Source organism: Nyctibius grandis, chromosome 27 (assembly GCF_013368605.1).
Source record: "Nyctibius grandis isolate bNycGra1 chromosome 27, bNycGra1.pri, whole genome shotgun sequence".
NCBI classification, from domain to species: domain Eukaryota; kingdom Metazoa; phylum Chordata; class Aves; order Nyctibiiformes; family Nyctibiidae; genus Nyctibius; species Nyctibius grandis.
Genome location: NC_090684.1, coordinates 1934729 through 1951960, shown reverse-complemented (window position 1 = coordinate 1951960; position 17232 = coordinate 1934729). Strand labels below are relative to the sequence as shown.

The window sequence follows — 17232 nt, the reverse complement described above, 5'->3', positions numbered from 1 at the left end:
TGCTGCCCACGGACAGCGTGGGACAGACAGCACCCGCGTTCCCGTGGGGAACAGCGATGCTCAGCCCCGACACAGCCACCTTCGCTTTGTCTCGCTGAGATGAGAAGTCCTTGATCTACCTGATCGACCTGAATCTCCGTGTGAGTCCCGGTGAGAGCGATGCTGGCGCTGCAGCTTGGGAGCAGCCGGGGAATGCCCCGACATCTCCCCTCTGCCCTTTGCTCGTCTCTGAAACCCTCTGGAAGCGTTTGCAAGCGCTGGGGCCGGGCCGGATCCATTGCTTCACCCCTGTGGGGGATGGGTTTGTGGTCAGGGGAAGGATCAGGGCTGTTTGCTCTGTTTGCACCTGCTTCCTCCCTCCTTTTCTGTGCTTTATGAGCAGTTTTACCTGCTCAAGGGCTGTCCCCGGGGACGGGGAGCTGCCGTCCTGCAGGAGCCATCCCTGAGCTGGCTGCGGGAAGCCTCTGGGACCTGTAACTCCTGCACAGCGGCTCTTGGATCAAACGGCTTGAGCTAAACCACCCCGGCCCTGGCACGGCTCGTGAGCAGCCCATAAAGCAGGACAGCGGCAGCAGCTCATCGCAGACACATCCCGACGTGCGATGCTGTGTCCCGTGCCAGGGGCAGCCGGGGCCGAGCCCTGACCCCACACACCCAGCATGGCTCACGGGGGCTGAACGCAGACCCTGGCTGCAGGTCCTGCTCCGACTCTGCTGCGTGGTGACGGTGCTCAGCACCATTTGCTGTTACCAGAGCCCAGCCCATCCCCGCCTGGGGACCGCTGCAACTCTGGGAATTTTTTTTCTCGAGCAGGAAGCTGAAGCATTTCCTCCTCCGAAGCGTGCAGAGCGGGTTTTGCAATCCCATAGGTTTCTGTTCTCGGGCGGGGAGGTGCCTCTCACCACCTTGCAGCTCGCCGTTTGTTTGCTCGTATTTTTTTGCCTCTGTCAGTGTTTCTCTGCCAGCCCGGCCAGGTCCCAGCCGCAGGGTGGTTTTTTGGCACCGCTACCAAGCTCCGTCCATGCGCAGCCCTTCGTGGGGTGCTGCCCGCTCGGCGCCGGCGAGGTCGGAGGCTGGCGGCTGCCTGCCAGGGGTACGTCCTGCGGCCGGCTGCTTCCCCCTGCGCTGCCAGGCGAGGACGGGTGACCACCGGGGGCTGGCGCTGGGGTGACCCGTGTGCTTCCCCCTCCCTACAGCGGCACCGCCGGAGATGCAGAGCACCCCGAACTACCTCTGGAGCACCGAGGACCTCCTGGGCCAGGGCGCCACGGCCTGCGTCTACAAAGCTCGCAACAAGGTGAGCGGGGGCAGCCCACGCTGTCCCCGTGCCCCCCAGCCCTCCTGCCCCACGGCGCGGGGGTGCCCCTGCTCCCCCCTGCTCGCCCTCCTGGCAGCGCTGAGGGCTGCTCCGGGGTTTATTTTCATTTTTCATTTGGCTCCGTCCCCCCGGCACCCGCATAGGGCTGCAGGTCGAGGGCAGCGGGTCAAGGTCTGTGGGTCGAGGGCAGCAGGTCAAGGGCAGCGGGTCAAGGTCTGTGGGTCGAGGGCAGCTTTTGGGGCGCTCGCAGCCGGACCCTGCTCGCCGGCTGCCGGCATTCCCGTACATCACGGGAGGGAAGAAGCTGTTTTCAGGGGAATGCCCAGAGGTTTTGAAAACCCCGTCCTTGGAGATTTGCATATTTCATGCAAACACTTGCCAGGGTTGGAACAGAGACTCTCCGCCTGCCGGCCTTTGAAGTTTACGCAGGGCAGGAGAGGCGGCTTCGGGGATGGTTTGAAACCCGCCCCGTCCCGCAGAGAGCCGGCGGGGAGCTGCCGGCCTCAGCTCCGGCTATAAACTTTTTATGAAGCTGAATAAACACGCTGCCATGGAGCACGTGAGCTTCAGGGACAGGAAGCGAAGGGAGGCGAATAACAGCGCTTTGCTTTTGCAGTGGGGAAAGCGAAGGCTGTGGGGTGCCTGCTCGGAAAACACGTCATGGTGTCAGCGCAGTTTGCATCCCGAGAGGGATGTGGGAGCAGTAATGGGGCTGCTTGGGCCGTGGATGGTGTCACCTCCCATTTCCTTTTTCTCTTTGTCCTCTTTTCCCAGAAATCAGGGGAGCTGGTTGCTGTGAAGGTCTTTAATAACGCCAGCTACCTCCGGCCCCAGGAGGTCCAGATGAGAGAGTTCGAGATGCTGAGGAAGCTGAACCATAAAAACATTGTCAAATTATTTGCTGTGGAGGAGACGGTAAGCAGGACCTCAGCTTGGAAACCCACCGTGCTGACCGGGCCAGTAACGTGGGGGAGCTGGTCTGAGCCATGGGAGGGGTGCGGAGGTCCTGGGCTGCCCTCTCCTCCCGTGTCCCTCCAGCTCCACACCAAGCCTCAGCCCAGCCCTTCAGCACTGGTGGCACTGGGTCACTGGGCTGGAGCACGGATGTGACCTGCTCTTGTCCCCTGGCCAGGCGTGTGTCACAGCAGGGACATTCTCCAACACTGGTTTGTCCGAGCAGGACGAACCCAGGGACCCACAAACCAAGGGAGGGGACCTGGTCCTGCTGGGGGGGGACAGGCCACCGGCTGGGACCTGGGGCCGGGCCGCGATGCTGAGCACGTTGTGCACAGCCAGACCCTCACGGCTGCTCCCCGCCGCAGGGCAGCAGCAAGCAGAAGGTGCTGGTGATGGAGTTCTGCTCGAGCGGCAGCTTGCTGAACGTGCTGGAAGACCCGGTGAACGCCTTCGGCTTGGCCGAGTCCGAGTTCCTCATCGTGCTGCAGTGCGTGGGTGAGCGCGGGGGTCCCTGCGCCCCGGGGTGGGCCGGGCAGCTCCCTGCCATCGCGAGCACAGCCCGGGGCCGACGGCTGCAGGATGGGGACCTCGTGGTGCTGGCGGGACCCTGTGGGCACCAGCCCTGGGCTGTGGACGTGAGGGTCAGGCTGAGCAGTCAGAAATTGCACCTCCAGGCGAGGTGGGTTCGTGAGTTCTGCTTTCAGGGGGAGCCTGAGGGTTTCTCCTTGCAGACCTGCTCTGGAAACGGGCTGTGCCCCACGGTTGGGGAGCACGAGGGCAGTGCCCTGCCGTGTGCTCACTCGTCCTCTCCATTCCCCCGGTCACTTTGGTCCCTGTTTACGTGCAACCAGCCCTGGGGCTTGTCCCCTCTCATGCTCCTACATTTAAACAAAACCAAAGTGCTCCAGCCCCTCGCGCCAACGCCGCCGTCCCCCCTTGTGCCCAGTGGCAGGGATGAACCACCTCCGCGAGAACGGCATCGTCCACCGAGACATCAAACCCGGGAACATCATGCGGCTGATGGGGGAAGATGGGCAGAGCATCTATAAGCTGACAGATTTTGGGGCTGCCCGAGAGCTGGATGATGATGAAAAGTTTGTGTCTGTCTACGGGACGGAGGAATATCTCGTGAGTACGGCGTGTCACTGGGCTGGTGGCCCCTGGGAGCCCTGGGGGAAGCTGGTCCCCATCCCTCCATCCCACAGCTGGGCAACCTACAGAGAGCAGCAGTGACTTGGAGAGCCCCGTGTCACAGGGGCCATGGGTTTTGAAGCGGGGAGGGCTCAGCATTTTTGTTGTAGAGTTACAGGCGATGTTTTATTTGGAGGACCCAGCAGCAGAAGAGGCCAAAGTGAGCAGTCAGCTCTCGATCCCAAGGCTGGGCGCCCGCTGCGAACCCGCTGGCCGCGTTGGCAGTGCTGCTCTCTGCTTCGTCCCCGCAGCACCCGGACATGTACGAGCGCGCGGTCCTGCGCAAGCCGCAGCAGAAGGCGTACGGCGTCACCGTCGACCTCTGGAGCATCGGTGTCACCTTCTACCACGCCGCCACCGGCAGCCTCCCCTTCGTCCCCTTTGGGGGACCTCGCAGGAACAAGGAGATCATGTAGGTACTGCTGGGTGCTGCTGCATGGGACCGTGGGTGGTGGCCCCGGGGGCTGCAGGACAGCCTGGCTGTGGCTTGGTGCCTGCCTGCAGCACCGTGTGCCTGTGAGCTGTAGTTTACTGCTCACTCAATCCCACCCAGCCTGGAAAGCCCTGAGCCGTAGCCCGTGGAGAGCGTGTGCGTGCAGCGTGGTGACGGCTCTGTGCCCCGTTTACCACGTGTGCCCTCAAAATGCATCCCTGTGACTTTGTGGCTAAACAGCTGGGAGGGGAGGCAGGGTTAGCGTTTGCTTCAAAGTTTTTGCTTGTTTCTTGAAGCATTTTCCTTCTGTGCGTTTATTTTTTGTCTTTCTGTGAATCGCTCCTTTCCCAGCCCATCCATGCTCTGCCCTTTCCCTCTCAGCTGGGCCTGAGGGATGCAGTGCCCAAACAGACGTCACCTGACTCGTTTCACCTGCGAGCAATTTCCTTTCAACAGGTATAAAATTACCACCGAGAAGCCTCCTGGAGCCATTGCGGGGGTCCAGAGGCAGGAGAAGGGGAACATCGAGTGGAGCTACGAGCTGCCCATCACCTGCCAGCTCTCCGCGTGAGTGTCCCTTGCCGGGCTCGGCTCCTGCAGCGGGTGTCACGTCCTGGCACCGTGGCAGGAGAGCACATTTAGTGAGGCAGATGAGCTTTTCATCTGCAGGTGTCACAGCTCTCGGACCAGGTCTTTGCGTTACAGCCGGGAAAAGGGGGTGAGGGCAGGGCAGCGGCTCGGTCCCTACGGGAGCTCAGCCGCAGGAGAGGGGCTGCACCTCTCCCCGGCCCCACAGGGCACCGTGTTTATGGCTCAGGGTCTGTGCAAACATCTCTCCTGCTGCAGGGGGCTGAAGGACCAGCTGATACCCATTTTGGCTAACATCCTGGAGGCGGATCAGGAGAAATGCTGGGGATTCGACCAGTTTTTTGCAGAAACCAGTGACATTTTGCACAGGATCGTGGTTGACGTCTTCTCCCTGCAGCAGGCTTCCTTGCATCGTGTCTACATCCACTCCTACAACACGTAAGGACGCCAAGGCTGTGTTAAAGGCAAATTTGGGAATTGAGCTCAGGAGCCTCAGCCCCTCATTCAGTAGGTGAACCTGGGCAGGGGGGAAGCACCTGTTCCCTCTGCACTGCAGTTAACCCAGGTTAAAACAGACCAGGTTCCAACCAGCCTTTGCTGGGGAGGGCACTAACAGCTCCCGGCGTGGCACATGGAGAACACCAGGGAGGTTGTTCAAGGGGCCTCGCTGACCCCCGGGGTGTTTTGCTACAAGAAGAGGGTGTCAGGCTGTCAAAGCGGTGGAAATCTGAGCGCTCACCTCCTTGCTTATTCCCCATCTTTTCATTTCTTTTTCTTTTCAGTACCACCAAGTTTTTAGATGCTGTCTTCAAACAAACAAATATAGCCCCTCACCATCAAGAATATTTTTTTGAAGGCCATCTGTATGAGCTGGATCCTAATCTACAAGCTCATAGTTTCTGCAAAACCACAGAGCGCAACCCCCTGACCTTCCTGAGCACCGCTGAGCAACCAGAAGACGTGGTAGGAGTGAGATACAGAGACCGTGAGTACCGTTGGCTTGGAGACGCATCGTGGCATGCAGGGTGGGTGCCGTAAGAGAGACTTGCTGAAGTTATTGTCCTAATAGACTCCAGTGCACAGCAGGAGGTGGAGGGGTTATGATGCTGGAGCAGGATTAGGAGGTGTCAGGGTCAGTTTTTCCCTTGCTGAGTGCTGCTGCTCCACGGCCGCCCGCCACACCGGGCTTTGCAGGCGGTTCATGCCTTCATCCATGACTCCAAAATACCTCCGAGGGCTGCACTAAGCCTCCAGCATCACAGCTGCTCCCATGCCTGAAATCCTGAGCGGCTTCAGGTTGTCCTTAGGTGGGCGTGAGACATCCCCGTGGGTCCACAGCTGCGGCTCGGGGGCTCCAGGCTCACTCCCCGAGGCACCATGACCGCTGTCTGTCTTTCCAGCGGCACTTGACTTCCCAAAGTTTGTCCCCAAGGTGGACGTGGTGGCCGACTGCAGCGCAGCCAAGGTAGGTGGGGGTGCCCGGGGCAGCCCGGGGAGCCCCGGCCCTGCAGGCGCAGCCCCTGGCAGTGCCCTTTGCTTTGCAGAGCGCGGTGGGCGCCGTGCACCAGACCCTGCGCATCGCCCGGGCCCTGCGGCGCTGCCGGGAGCTGCTGGCCAGAGGTGTCCACTGGGTGATGTGAGTGCCAGAGCCACCGCGGTCACGGGCAGTGGGGGGGTGACCTGTCCCTTCCCAGCACCGAGATGTGTGTGCTAAGGGTTAAACCACTCAGGGTTTTCCAGCCTCTTCCAGACAGCACAGGACCACTGGGTCTGGTGGGATGTGGTCATGGGGTACTGGGAGGGAGCACAGCACGATGGCCAGTGTGTTCCCTGTGGAAGGGACACACAGTGCCAGGCTGTGAGGGGGCTGGAGCTATAGGGAAACACCACTCGGTGAGGTGAGGCTGCTCCTGTCCCCATTTTTTACTTTTGAGTCACTTTTTTCAGTTTAGGAGATGCTGAGGAAAAGAGCATCATTATTATTATTATTATTATTTATATTATTAATATTATCATTGTGCATTTTCACTGTCCTACCCACCTCCTTTGGGGCAAGAGCTTGTTGTGCAGTGGTAGGTCAGCGCCCAGCGGGCAAGAGCCCCCTGACCTGGGACCTGCACCCAGTTTTACTGGGTTTACTGCATCCAGCCCCCCATTTTCCCACGAGCAGCCAGAGCGGAGCCACCAGCTCCATCCTCACCCCCCGCCACGCGTGGCCGGCCCCGGGGATGGAGGTCGGGCTGCCGGGGAGCACGCGTTGGATGGGCTGTTTTCTCTCCTGGCAGTGGGAACCTGAAAACGGAGTGCTCACGGATCGTGGAGCAGAGGAGAGGGGCTCTGTCCGTGCTCGCCTGCCTGCAGCTCACTGAGGTGAAGACCCACGTGCTGTAAGTGTGGCTGCGCCCGGGCAGCTCTGCAGCCGCGGGGATGCAGGCGCTGGGCTGGGCAGGCACCGGCACTGCCCTGAGGCTGCTGCAAATAAGATATAGGACTCTCAAAGTTGCCTCAATAATCATAAATAAATAAAATTCCAGGAATAAGCTGGTAGCTGGAAGGTAAGAGGCTTTTTCACTGTATGTGGAGGCTGCGGGAAGTGACTGCTTCTCCCTCTTTGCCTCAGTTTTTAATGATCAGTCCCTAGTTTCATGGGAGCCCACAATTAGTCCTCACTCCCTGGCTCCTGCTCTGGGATTTTCAGCTCAGTTCAGTGAGAGAAGGAGACAGGGCTGCTGCTGCTGGCTCGTGGGAAAGGGAAAAAGAGCCACCGCTGCCAGCAGCCTTGGAACAGCAGGCAGGGTGGCATCAGCCGCCAGGTCCCCGCTGGGGTCTGGCCAGCAGCGCTGACCCCAGTCCCTGCAAACAGCCTCGGAGAGTTGGGCACGGGGAGCCCTGGGGAGGGCGGCAGCAGCCCATTGTGCCGCGCTCCCACTGAGCCCATGGCACGAGATGGCTTTTATTGCCATTCAAGAGGCCCCACTAATGGACCATTCACCGGAGGCTGAATTACAGAGAAACCCTATAACCGATGCACCCATTCCCACCCACGCTGCCCCAGGGAAAGCTGATCCCCTCTTCTCTAAAGCAACCCACGGTCATTTTGCTTTTCTGTTTTGTTGTTGTTGTTGTAGTGGAAAATTCTTCGCTGCTGGGTTGCTGTGCTTTTATTCTTTTCAATTTAGCAAGTCTCTTTAATTTCCATTTCATCTCCAAAGACAGGGACACATGGTTCCCGTTGAGTTCAGCCGCGTTACGCGGGGCTGTAGTGCCAAGAGCACTAATGCTGCAGCTGGATGCTGCTGGCTCCTCCAGCCCCTCCAACACGCTCGGGACCGGGCGTATTTCTGCTGGCTCAGCCAGCGCGGGCGCACGGCATCTGATCTGGCGTGAAGCTGGCGGGTGTGAAGCTACCAATTTGGGAACAAATTGGACACAACAGGGCGAGTTTTTACCAGATCAGCACTTTGCATCTTATGGCTTGGATCTGGTACCCTGAACACGGAGCTACTGCCCGAGTAAAGCACAGCTCGGCTTCCCCAGGGAACCCGACGCCGCCTCTACCCCAGGATGTATTTTCTTTGCCCAGGTGACGGCTGCCTCTGGCTTACATTCTGCTTCAGCAATATTCATTTTCTGACTTCCTTCAGGTCCGAGGCCGCTCCTGCAGACAGCGGGGTGCCGGCTCTGAAGGACATGGCCCTGGTGAAGACAAGGCTGCAGAGGGTGAGTGCCCGCGGGCGGCTCCGAGCGGGGCAGGGACCATCCGCAGCTGCGGGCAGCGTTCGGAGGGGCCGGCCCCAACCTCTCCTCCCCATCCGCAGGTCGCAGAGGAGCTCTCCCAGTGCTCCCACAACATCTTTGACTTCCAAGGGGCGCTGGACGGCATGTTGGCCGAGCTGGTGAAGCACAGGCAACAAGTGCACGAGGACAAAAGGTCTGTAGCGCCAGCTTGACCGAAATCCCTGCCAACGCGTCGCTGCTCCCAGCTGCACCGAGCAGACATCGCTGCGTGAGCTGTGCACAGCCCCTGGGGGCAAACGGCTCTGAGCAGCCCTGTGCACGCACGTGTAATGTTGCGTGATGTCCCTACACACAGACACGGGTGGCAGCAGTGTCCCCTGTTACAGCGCATTCGGATTTCACCCCAAAGTGCCAATTTCACCCCAACCTCATGCCCTTCCTCTTCCCCGTCCTGATTTCAGCATCCGGCAGGTCGAGTGCTGCCTGGAGAAGATGCAGCTGATCTACAGGCAGTTCAAGAAGGCCAGGACGTGTCTGCGTAAGTGACGGGGACGGCGGCCCCAGGGGCACGAGGTGCGGGGCTGCAGCAGGAACATCCCTGTGCTGGCCCCGTGGAAAAATGAATTATTTCAGTTTATTTGGTTCAGCAGTTCTTTCTGTGCCATGGCAGTTAGCCCAGGGGCTGCAGCCCTGAAAAGCCCCTTGACTGATCTCTGCAGGTTGTGAAATTGCCCATTTATTGGGTTATGAGCAGGGAAGCATGTGGTGACCAGTGTCTTTCCTCCCCAGGGCTGGGCTACAATGAGGAACAAATACACAAGCTGGATAAGTAAGTCCCAACCCTCTCCCCTTCCCAGGACCTGCCCCGTGCTGCGGCCAGGCAGGAGTTTGGTGTTTCTGGTTGAATCCCAAGGGGATGTAAGATGTTCCTGGGTCACTAACGTTGAGAGAGGGCACCTGTAAGCGGCCTCTGTGATGGTCCATCGATGCAGGACCGTTCACAGCAAGGTTTTCAAGCTACAAGCTCTTTCAGATGAAGATGTGAGAAAATCTCTGCAGACCTGGGGACAGGGAGCTGCTGTTGGGCCAAACCCGTGTGGGACTGTGGGGATAAGCACGTTTCAGGCTATTCCTCCCACAGTACTTAGTTTGTGGCCATTTATTCACCGAGATGCTGATTTAGGAAGTGTCTGTGCTTTCATATCTGTTTAACTTTCAGTGGCAGTAAAGTGTCTGATGGCTTTTGTACCTTTAACAATTCTCCTTTCAGTTTCCACTGCAACCAGGGGAATTTAACAAGCGCAAGAAATGAAACGCACACTTCAGTACATACCAGGGACGGGGAAATTTGACAGGCAGCTCCTTTACCTTAATTAATCTTCACTCTAACCTTGGACATTTGCCTTAAACTCCAGGGCAAAGACTTCTCAGAAGTGCCCCGGGGTGGGGATGACAGCCCGGCTGGGTCCCCCTGCCCCCTGAAACCTCCATCTCCTCTTCATCACAATTCGGTTTTGTTTTCTTTATAACACAGACACAGAATTAATTAATTCCCATCCAGTCTCTCTTTCTCCATTCAGGAACAGCTTTAGGTCTCCTGCCTTGCGGACTGTGATGTTCATTCTCATACATTTAAGGATATGACAGCATTCTCTCTTTTTTCCTGGTTTTAGGGTGAATTTAGGGCATCTGGCCAGGAAGGTTCTGTTGATTTTCCAGGACGACTGTGTCCAGCGGTACCAGGAGGCCCTGACCCTCCACGGCAGCAGGATGAGGTACCAGCCCCTGCCCAGCCCTCTCCAGGGGTTTTGGGGTTCTGGTTTTTGGATGGGGAGGGGAGAGGGGACCTCCCAGTAACCCACCAACCACCCGGGCTTGGGGATGCTCCCTGCTATCGATCGAGCGTTGGGATGCGGATGGAGACGATGCTGTCGGTAACTGCTGCAGAGGGTTTCATAAAGGGGCAATAAGACCTTAAAGCAGCAGCTCTGTGTGACTGCTACAAATCCTGCTGTGTGCGCCCGTTCTTACCCCCACCGTGTATTTCTGCCCTGTTGGTTTAAGGTTTTTAAAAAAGCCCCTAAACTTGCAGCTTGAGCTCAAGCAGCTGGTTCCCTCGCTCTGACAGAGGTGATTTTATCAGGACACAGTCGCTATTGAGACAAAGAGATCTACTTACGAGGAATGATTTTCCGTTAAATGGTGTTTGGGGAATAATGCAAAGAGCAAATTGCCTTGCAGTGATTGAGCACAATCCACTGCCCATGGCAGCAGCAGAGAGCAGGGCTGAGGGGAGGCAGGCAGGGCAGGGGGGGGGTGCAGAAATTGGATTTTTATTGCCAGGTTGCTTTTAGAGAGGAGCATCCATTCCCCTGGGCTGCCAGTGTGGGCGGAGGAGAACGATTTTCTGTAATGCCTTAGAGTTAAACCTGGCTTTTGACCTGGTCCTTATTTCTGATGTGGAGTAGCCCTGCTGCTAGGGCTTTACTAGGGGGGGATTTTTAGGCTAGAGGTTTGTCTGCAGTGCTCAGGAATGTCCTGGGAGCAGCAGGCAGTGCCTTGTCCCTGCCGTGTCCCCTTTCCAGCCTCACCTTGTGCAGCTGGGGGGTTTCCACGCTGTAGACCCTCGCCCATGGGCAGGTTTTGCTTTGGGGGCAGAAGCTCTTGCCCACAGCCACCTCCCACCACGTCCCATTGCGGGGCAGCGAAATCTCCCCTTGGCTTCCACGGGAATTTTGTCTCAGGGTGAAATACAGGTCGAGCCCCACAGACTCTGTGCAGCACAGGAGCCCCGTCTGCACTAAAGCGGGGCTTTTACCTACACTTACATGGAGGAAAAAACTTCTTCATGTTTTTCTAGAGTATTTTTGTGTGTCTTTTTCTGTCCTTAGGGAGAGGGCACTGTGAGTCACAACTGGATATTTTTAATTTATTGTTACTTCAGGTTTTGTTGTCCTGTTTTGAGTTTCTTCCTGCCAGCAGCCAGGGGTTGTGGTGTGGTGGCTGTTTTTCTGGGGACTGGAGGTGGACCAGTCACCTTAAATATTCTTTTTTTATTTCTTTAAAGCCAAACCAAACCTTTTTTTTAGACAACTCACAACACGCCTGCCTGGCTTGAGGGGGAACTTTTCTGGCCTTCATGTGCTTCAAGTGTGAAAGGAGAGCAGGCAAAAAGAAATACAAACCCCAGCAGCCTTTTGGGGTAGATGCTCAGTCCCCACGGGGCACAGAGGACCGGCCAGCGCAGCACTCAGGGCAGGAGTGATGGGCTTGGGCTGTCTCTCATCTAAGCAACACTTTCCCTAATTAATTTGCTATTAGTGTTGTTTGGATAACCTCCCCTACGGCGGCTATTAGCAGAGCTGCAGCCGTAATTACAACATAGTTGTGACTCATTTGCTTTCCTTCAGGATTTTAACTTAGATCCAGGAAGGTTTGCAGAAATTAAAACACAAGGAAAATGCAACGATCCACACTGCTGCTGAGCATTGGCTGGAAATACCGTTGTCGTCTTTCTTTCTAGGAAAGTTTGTGAGATAAAGAAGCATCTGAAGAGGCTCAGCAACCGCATCAGCGCCTGCAGCGTGGAGATGCTGGAGTGCCAGGACTGCCTGCAGAGCGTAGGTGCCCACGGACGTGGTTCTGTTTGTCCTGGAGGGGTGGATGTGCCGGGTGTGACCACGTCGGTGCCATTTCTCCGAGCGCTTTGTCCCGGGGTAGGCACGCTGTGCTCGCAGGGCTGAAGGGAGACCCGGGCACCGCAGCACCCAGGGGGTCACACCACCACACCTGCTGGGGCTGCCACGGCTCTCCCTCTCCACAGGCTCTGGACAGGTTTCTCCAGAGGGAGAAACGGAGTTTGGCCCCGGTTCCTCCTGCGCCTTCCCCTGTCCATCTGAGCCAGGCACGCCAGGAGATGGCTTTTCAGTGAGTCTTTTGGGAGAGGGCTCTGCGGACAGCCCAGCTCCCCGGGGAGAAGCGGGACCTCCCGCTGCCCATCCTCCACACGAGCAACAGGGCGAGCGCTGGGGCAAGGGCTCTGCGTGTGCAGGGCTGGACAGTCCGCGTTAAGCCCCTCACCGCTGCGCACGCCGTGGCCCTGCCAGGTGCCATCCCCGTTCGGTGACACGTGGGGTGTCCCTGCCAGCTCGGCCAGCCCTTCCGCAGGAGGTGCTCCCACAGGGAGCAGGGGCTGAGCAGCACGGGGGTAAGGGGCTGGTTGTGTCCCTGGCAGGATGCAGGAGCTCCTGGAGCAGATGAGGTCAGCGAGTTGCAATCTCCAGTTCAACAACAGCGTCATCGAGCGGTAAGTAAGAGGACCCAGAGATGGTGATCCCTGCCCCTGACACCAGGACACGGCCGCGCTGCCCTGGGAAGGGGCGGTGGGTCTGGGTGGGCTCCCTGGGAGCCGTGCCTGGTGCCCAGCACAACCACAGCTACTCATGGGGTGGTTCACATGGGCGCTTGAACGGCACCAAGTTTACATCATGATCTGGCAGCAGCAGAGTTTCTCTTTCTTGGAAGTTTAAGCATGATCTTCTGCAAATGCTATGTCATGTCTACACCCTCTTTCCAGCCTTCCTCCTCTGCTGCTCAGCACTGTCAGCTGCTGGCTGCCACGGAGAAGATGTTTTCCGTGTCTGGATGAAACTGTGCAAATCCCAGCATCCTACTGCTGACAGCTCCCTCCTGGGTTTCTTCCTCTGCAACCTTTTTTTCTGAGGATCTTAATGCAAATCAACAATATGAATATGCATATCAAAATGTCAGAGAGTTTCAGATCAGATTTTAAAAGGAAAAAAAAGAAATGGGTGATTCAGCCCAGCCCTGTTTGTGTAGCACCAGCTGTGTTGGTGCAGCGGGTCCACTGTGAATAAGGGCTTAAGGAAAGATCTGGTGGGCTTTTGGTTTGAGGAGCTCATCCCAAGAGACACCGGGACGAGCCCAGAGATTGGTGCCCAGCCCAAGTTGTAGTCTGGGACTGCGTGAGCCCAGGTGACCCCTCTCCAGCCTAAAGCCTTTGGTTTTGTTCCTGCAGGTTAAGTGGGGCTGCCCCCACGCCCGGTATTTGAGAGACGTGGTGGATTCACGGCTGCTGGAGCGAACCCTGTCCCACAGCAGGGAACACTGACAGCACTTCGGGTCCGGAGCGATGGAGGCATCTGCCGGTCGTGTTTGAGGAGCTCTCTGTGTCCTACCTCTCCGTGCCAGCACTTTTGCACAGTTCACCAGCATTAGCTCTGAGCGGCTTGTGAGCCTTGAGCCTTGGAAAGTTCAACCAGAAAACCGTTTTGGTTTTTTTTTCATTTTAAAAAGTGCTTGAAGGACTTCATGTTTTTCTAGCTTCTCTGTATCACCATGTCAGATGATGAAGAGGAAGAAGATAGACAGATAAATTATCTTTTGCCCTTTTACTTATTTAGGGATTACTCCCACTTGTAATGTACTTCTGCTCCCTGAGGCTTTGTGGAGCAGGGCAGGAGCCCAGGGCAGAGGGAAGCTGCACCTGATGGATGGGAGACGGGATCCAGCCCAGGACGGCTCCAGTGGTCTGCCCGGGAGGCCCCAGCATGGGGAAGGCTGGAGCCACAGCAGCCTCTCCTCCTGCTCCAGGGCTTTGCCTCCAGCCCAGCCCCATGTGTGGGCTGCTGGAGGTCTGGGAATGGGAAGCTGCGGGAGGCTTCTCTTTTTTGGTACATTTCTATAAATATAACTGAGTTCTGTGTTTGTGCCTTCTCCAAACAACCCTGTACTGAACGTACAACTCCATCCACTGAACCTGGCTGTGAGCGTTTGGAGCTGCCCTGGGAAGGACACGCACAACACTTCACTCCTGTTACACTCCAGAGAAATAGGATGGAGGGGAAACACGTTACCCCCCCACCTCATTGCCCCCCAGGAATTTCACAGAGAGCTGCGGAAGGACCCCGATGCTCCGCGTCAGGGCTGTACCCAGCCCTTTGTTAGCGGTGGTTATTGTGCTTCGAATTTCCTACTGTTTTTTGACCTTGGGTTTTACAAGGAGCCGTAATCCTCCCGTTATCGGCTGCGTCAGCTGCTCGCCAGCAGCAGCGTGCGGAGCAGCGATAGGGGCAGCCTGGGGTCTCGGGAGCGTGAGCATCAGATGGTATCGAGGAGCTCTTTGTGGGAAGAGTCAGACACGCTGCCCTCCCTCCGCCTCTTCCTGCCGGTCCCCAGGGTGATTTATGGGTTGTCACCCAGATTCCCACATCCCGTAGTGCAGCAGAGGGGAGCAATGTCCCCCCAGCCAGGCAGGGCAACAACCCCCATCCAGCCGGGCTCAGACATGGGTATTTACACCTGTGAGGCTCCTGCTAGACTGATGGGCAGAACCACCTTGGCTCTTCCCACCCCTCCCTGGCACACACGAGTGCAAACACACACAAATCACCGCCCTGGGCTCCCTGGAGAGCCCCAGCCTCCTGAATCACGCTGGGAAGGGGACTGTGCTGCTGAGTGGCAGCCACTGGCCAGGGGGAAGCACAGGTCCCGGTGCCCCTGCGTATGCGGGGTGGGGGGGCTGCACTGCCGGGAGGAAGGAACGTCTGGATTCATTCCTGTCCCCTGCCTAAACCCTTCCCTCTGTGTTTGCCTGGTTTCTGCCTGTGTGCAAACCATGACAGGCTGCTGGGGTTACAGGAGGTTGGAGCAGGGCCTGGGGAGCCGGGGCAGCATTGGCACCAGCAAGGTCCAAGGGCGAGGGACTCGCTGCACGTCCCAGGGACTGGCTGCGTGTCTGGAAGGGGAGGCTGAGCCATCATTTGGCAAGCAAAGGAGTCTGACTCAGCAGCGGGGATGCTCAGGGCGCCTGCCTGGACCTGTCCCTCGGTAGAAAACGAAACGCTCGACTCTGCCCTTCACCTTCGCTCCAGCTCCCTTCCCAGCCCCTTTGCTGGAGGGGACACACATCAGCTCAACCGAAAGCCTTGGGCCAAGTCAGGGCCTGCCGTGGCTGCTCTGGTTCCCCGGACATCGTCCCCAGGATTCACGTTACCTGGCAGTGCCCAGAGGCAGAGCTGCAGCAAGGACAGGGAAGGGGGTGCCTGCCATGGGTGCTCCTTGGATGGACCCCGCAGCAAGTATTTCTAACCTCTGCTGGGAGACATTTGGGGACGTCAGGTGAAACATCCATGGAGCTGAACATCTTGCTGCCGCGCTGCCCCAAGGCTCAGCAAGGAGCAGCCACTCCAAGGCTGCGCCCAGCTCCACTTTCTTGTAAGAACAGGCCAAGCGCCCAGGAGCTGCCCCCGCCCAGGAAACCAGAGCAGAATTTGGCACCAAACGTTCCCATTCATTTTAATCATAAAAACCAACATCCTGACTGTCAAACCCAGCTACTTACTTGTAGGAGAGGTGGAAATAAGCCATCGCTTAAAAGCTTTTCTCCTGCAAATGATTTTCTAGGATTCGCCTGGTTTTATAACAAATGTTATTTTTAATTCAGCTCGAATTCACTGGCATCCCCTGTAGGAACAGGGCAGGGAGCCCGGGCAGGGTCTCCTCGGAGTCAGTGGAGCTGCGCTGATTCGTACCAGCTGAGTGTTTGACCTAGAACATGTTTGGCTTCAACAAAAAGGGATTTATTTCTTGGCAAAAAGAAAAAAAGAGTTTTTGCTAACAGCCCTTGTCATGCTTAAATTGCCATAACACAGCAGCTGTGAAGGGGACTCCCAGAATCCAAATGAAACAGGAATTTTCCTGCCAATGTTAATTAGGGTTTTTTTTTTTCCCCCAAATATTTTAACCCTTGGCCTGAAAGAGCTTCCTATGCTGTCAGACCTGAATACCTGCACAGACAGCTGAGAAGGATGATGACTCCGCCACATCTCTTATGCAGGTGTGACCCAAAGCTTCTTATGTTGACAAAACATACTATATATGATATTTATTTGCACTAGAAGTTGAGCTCTGCGGCTTCCCCGGCCAGCCCTGGTCCAGCCATGTCAGCCTCCAGCAAGAAGGGGCCAACACGTGTGACCCGTGGGCAGAAGGTCCCCCAGCATCGGGGAGGACTTTCCCTGCGGACAACAGCCTCCGCTGGAGCAGCTCCCGGGGGAAGTTGTCTGCAAGCTGCTGTCAGGCTGTGCGTGCCCCCCCATGGCAGCCACTTGGCTCCCAGGCACTGGGGATTTCCTCAGGGCGAGGGGAACCAAAGCCCTCCGTGGGCGAGCAGCGGGAGATCCCCCCCTGCCTCCTCCAGGATGCTGCAAAACTGAGCTGAAACTGTGCCCCAGGATGGACCTGGAAAAGCAAACGTCCAGGATGGTTTTAACAGGTTCCCAGCCAGGTGCCAGGTATGTCTTTGCCCTCAGGAAGGTCGTTTGCTTTCTCGCAGGTGATTCCTTATACGATTCAATGGTTTGGGGAGAATGTGGGCTAAAATGCCAAGTTTTTGGGAAACAATTTACCCAGGAATAAATCTGCTGCTGTTCTCAGGCAGAAGCAGAGGACACATGAAAGTGAACCAGGATCCTGAATGCGGAAGAAAAAGACCTTCTGAAAATTAATCTGGCTACTTAGCACAGAACAAAACTAGAATTTTTCAAGCTGCATTATTGCTTCTTTGGTTTGAAGCTCTTATTAGTGACTGCTTATGGCACTAGTCTTTTGTAACTCAGAGCCAGTGTTTTAATCCATCCTTCAAATTAAAATCCTTGAAAAGGATTTAGATATCCTTGGCTTATCCTGTCCTCGGGAATTCGTGAGAGACATCAAACTCAGCTTCCCGTGAGCCCAGAAGCCAGGATTCACACAGCCCAGCACTGCACTCACTGCAGCAGCTCTTCACCCGCCTGCTCTCACGCAAACCAAAGAAATTCAGGAGCAATTCTGTCTGAGTTATGTATTTCAAACCAGTACAGTGGAGAGCGGCAGAGAAGGGACGGTCTGGGTTAGGCAGCCAGCCTGCAGCCAGTCGTGTCCTGCATGACTTGGGGTGACCGTGTCACCCTCTCTGTGCGCTGGGCTCCATCCAGACACGGGAAAA

At 56.9% G+C, this 17232-nt stretch overlaps 1 protein-coding gene across 1 annotated transcript; it reads left to right on the top strand.

Moving 5' to 3' along the window:
* Nucleotides 1-986: 986 nt before the first annotated feature.
* On the top strand, nucleotides 987-13547 carry IKBKE (inhibitor of nuclear factor kappa B kinase subunit epsilon). Its single transcript, XM_068419252.1, has 21 exons — nucleotides 987-1093; nucleotides 1197-1297; nucleotides 2093-2233; nucleotides 2641-2770; nucleotides 3222-3403; nucleotides 3718-3878; nucleotides 4356-4466; nucleotides 4746-4925; nucleotides 5270-5472; nucleotides 5888-5952; nucleotides 6032-6123; nucleotides 6773-6874; nucleotides 8132-8207; nucleotides 8306-8418; nucleotides 8687-8763; nucleotides 9015-9054; nucleotides 9899-10000; nucleotides 11749-11845; nucleotides 12049-12152; nucleotides 12460-12531; nucleotides 13264-13547. The coding sequence occupies exons 2-21, from the start codon at nucleotides 1211-1213 to the stop codon at nucleotides 13295-13297; spliced, it is 2169 nt and encodes a 722-aa protein (XP_068275353.1). The 5' UTR covers nucleotides 987-1093; nucleotides 1197-1210; the 3' UTR covers nucleotides 13298-13547.
* Nucleotides 13548-17232: the final 3685 nt, after the last annotated feature.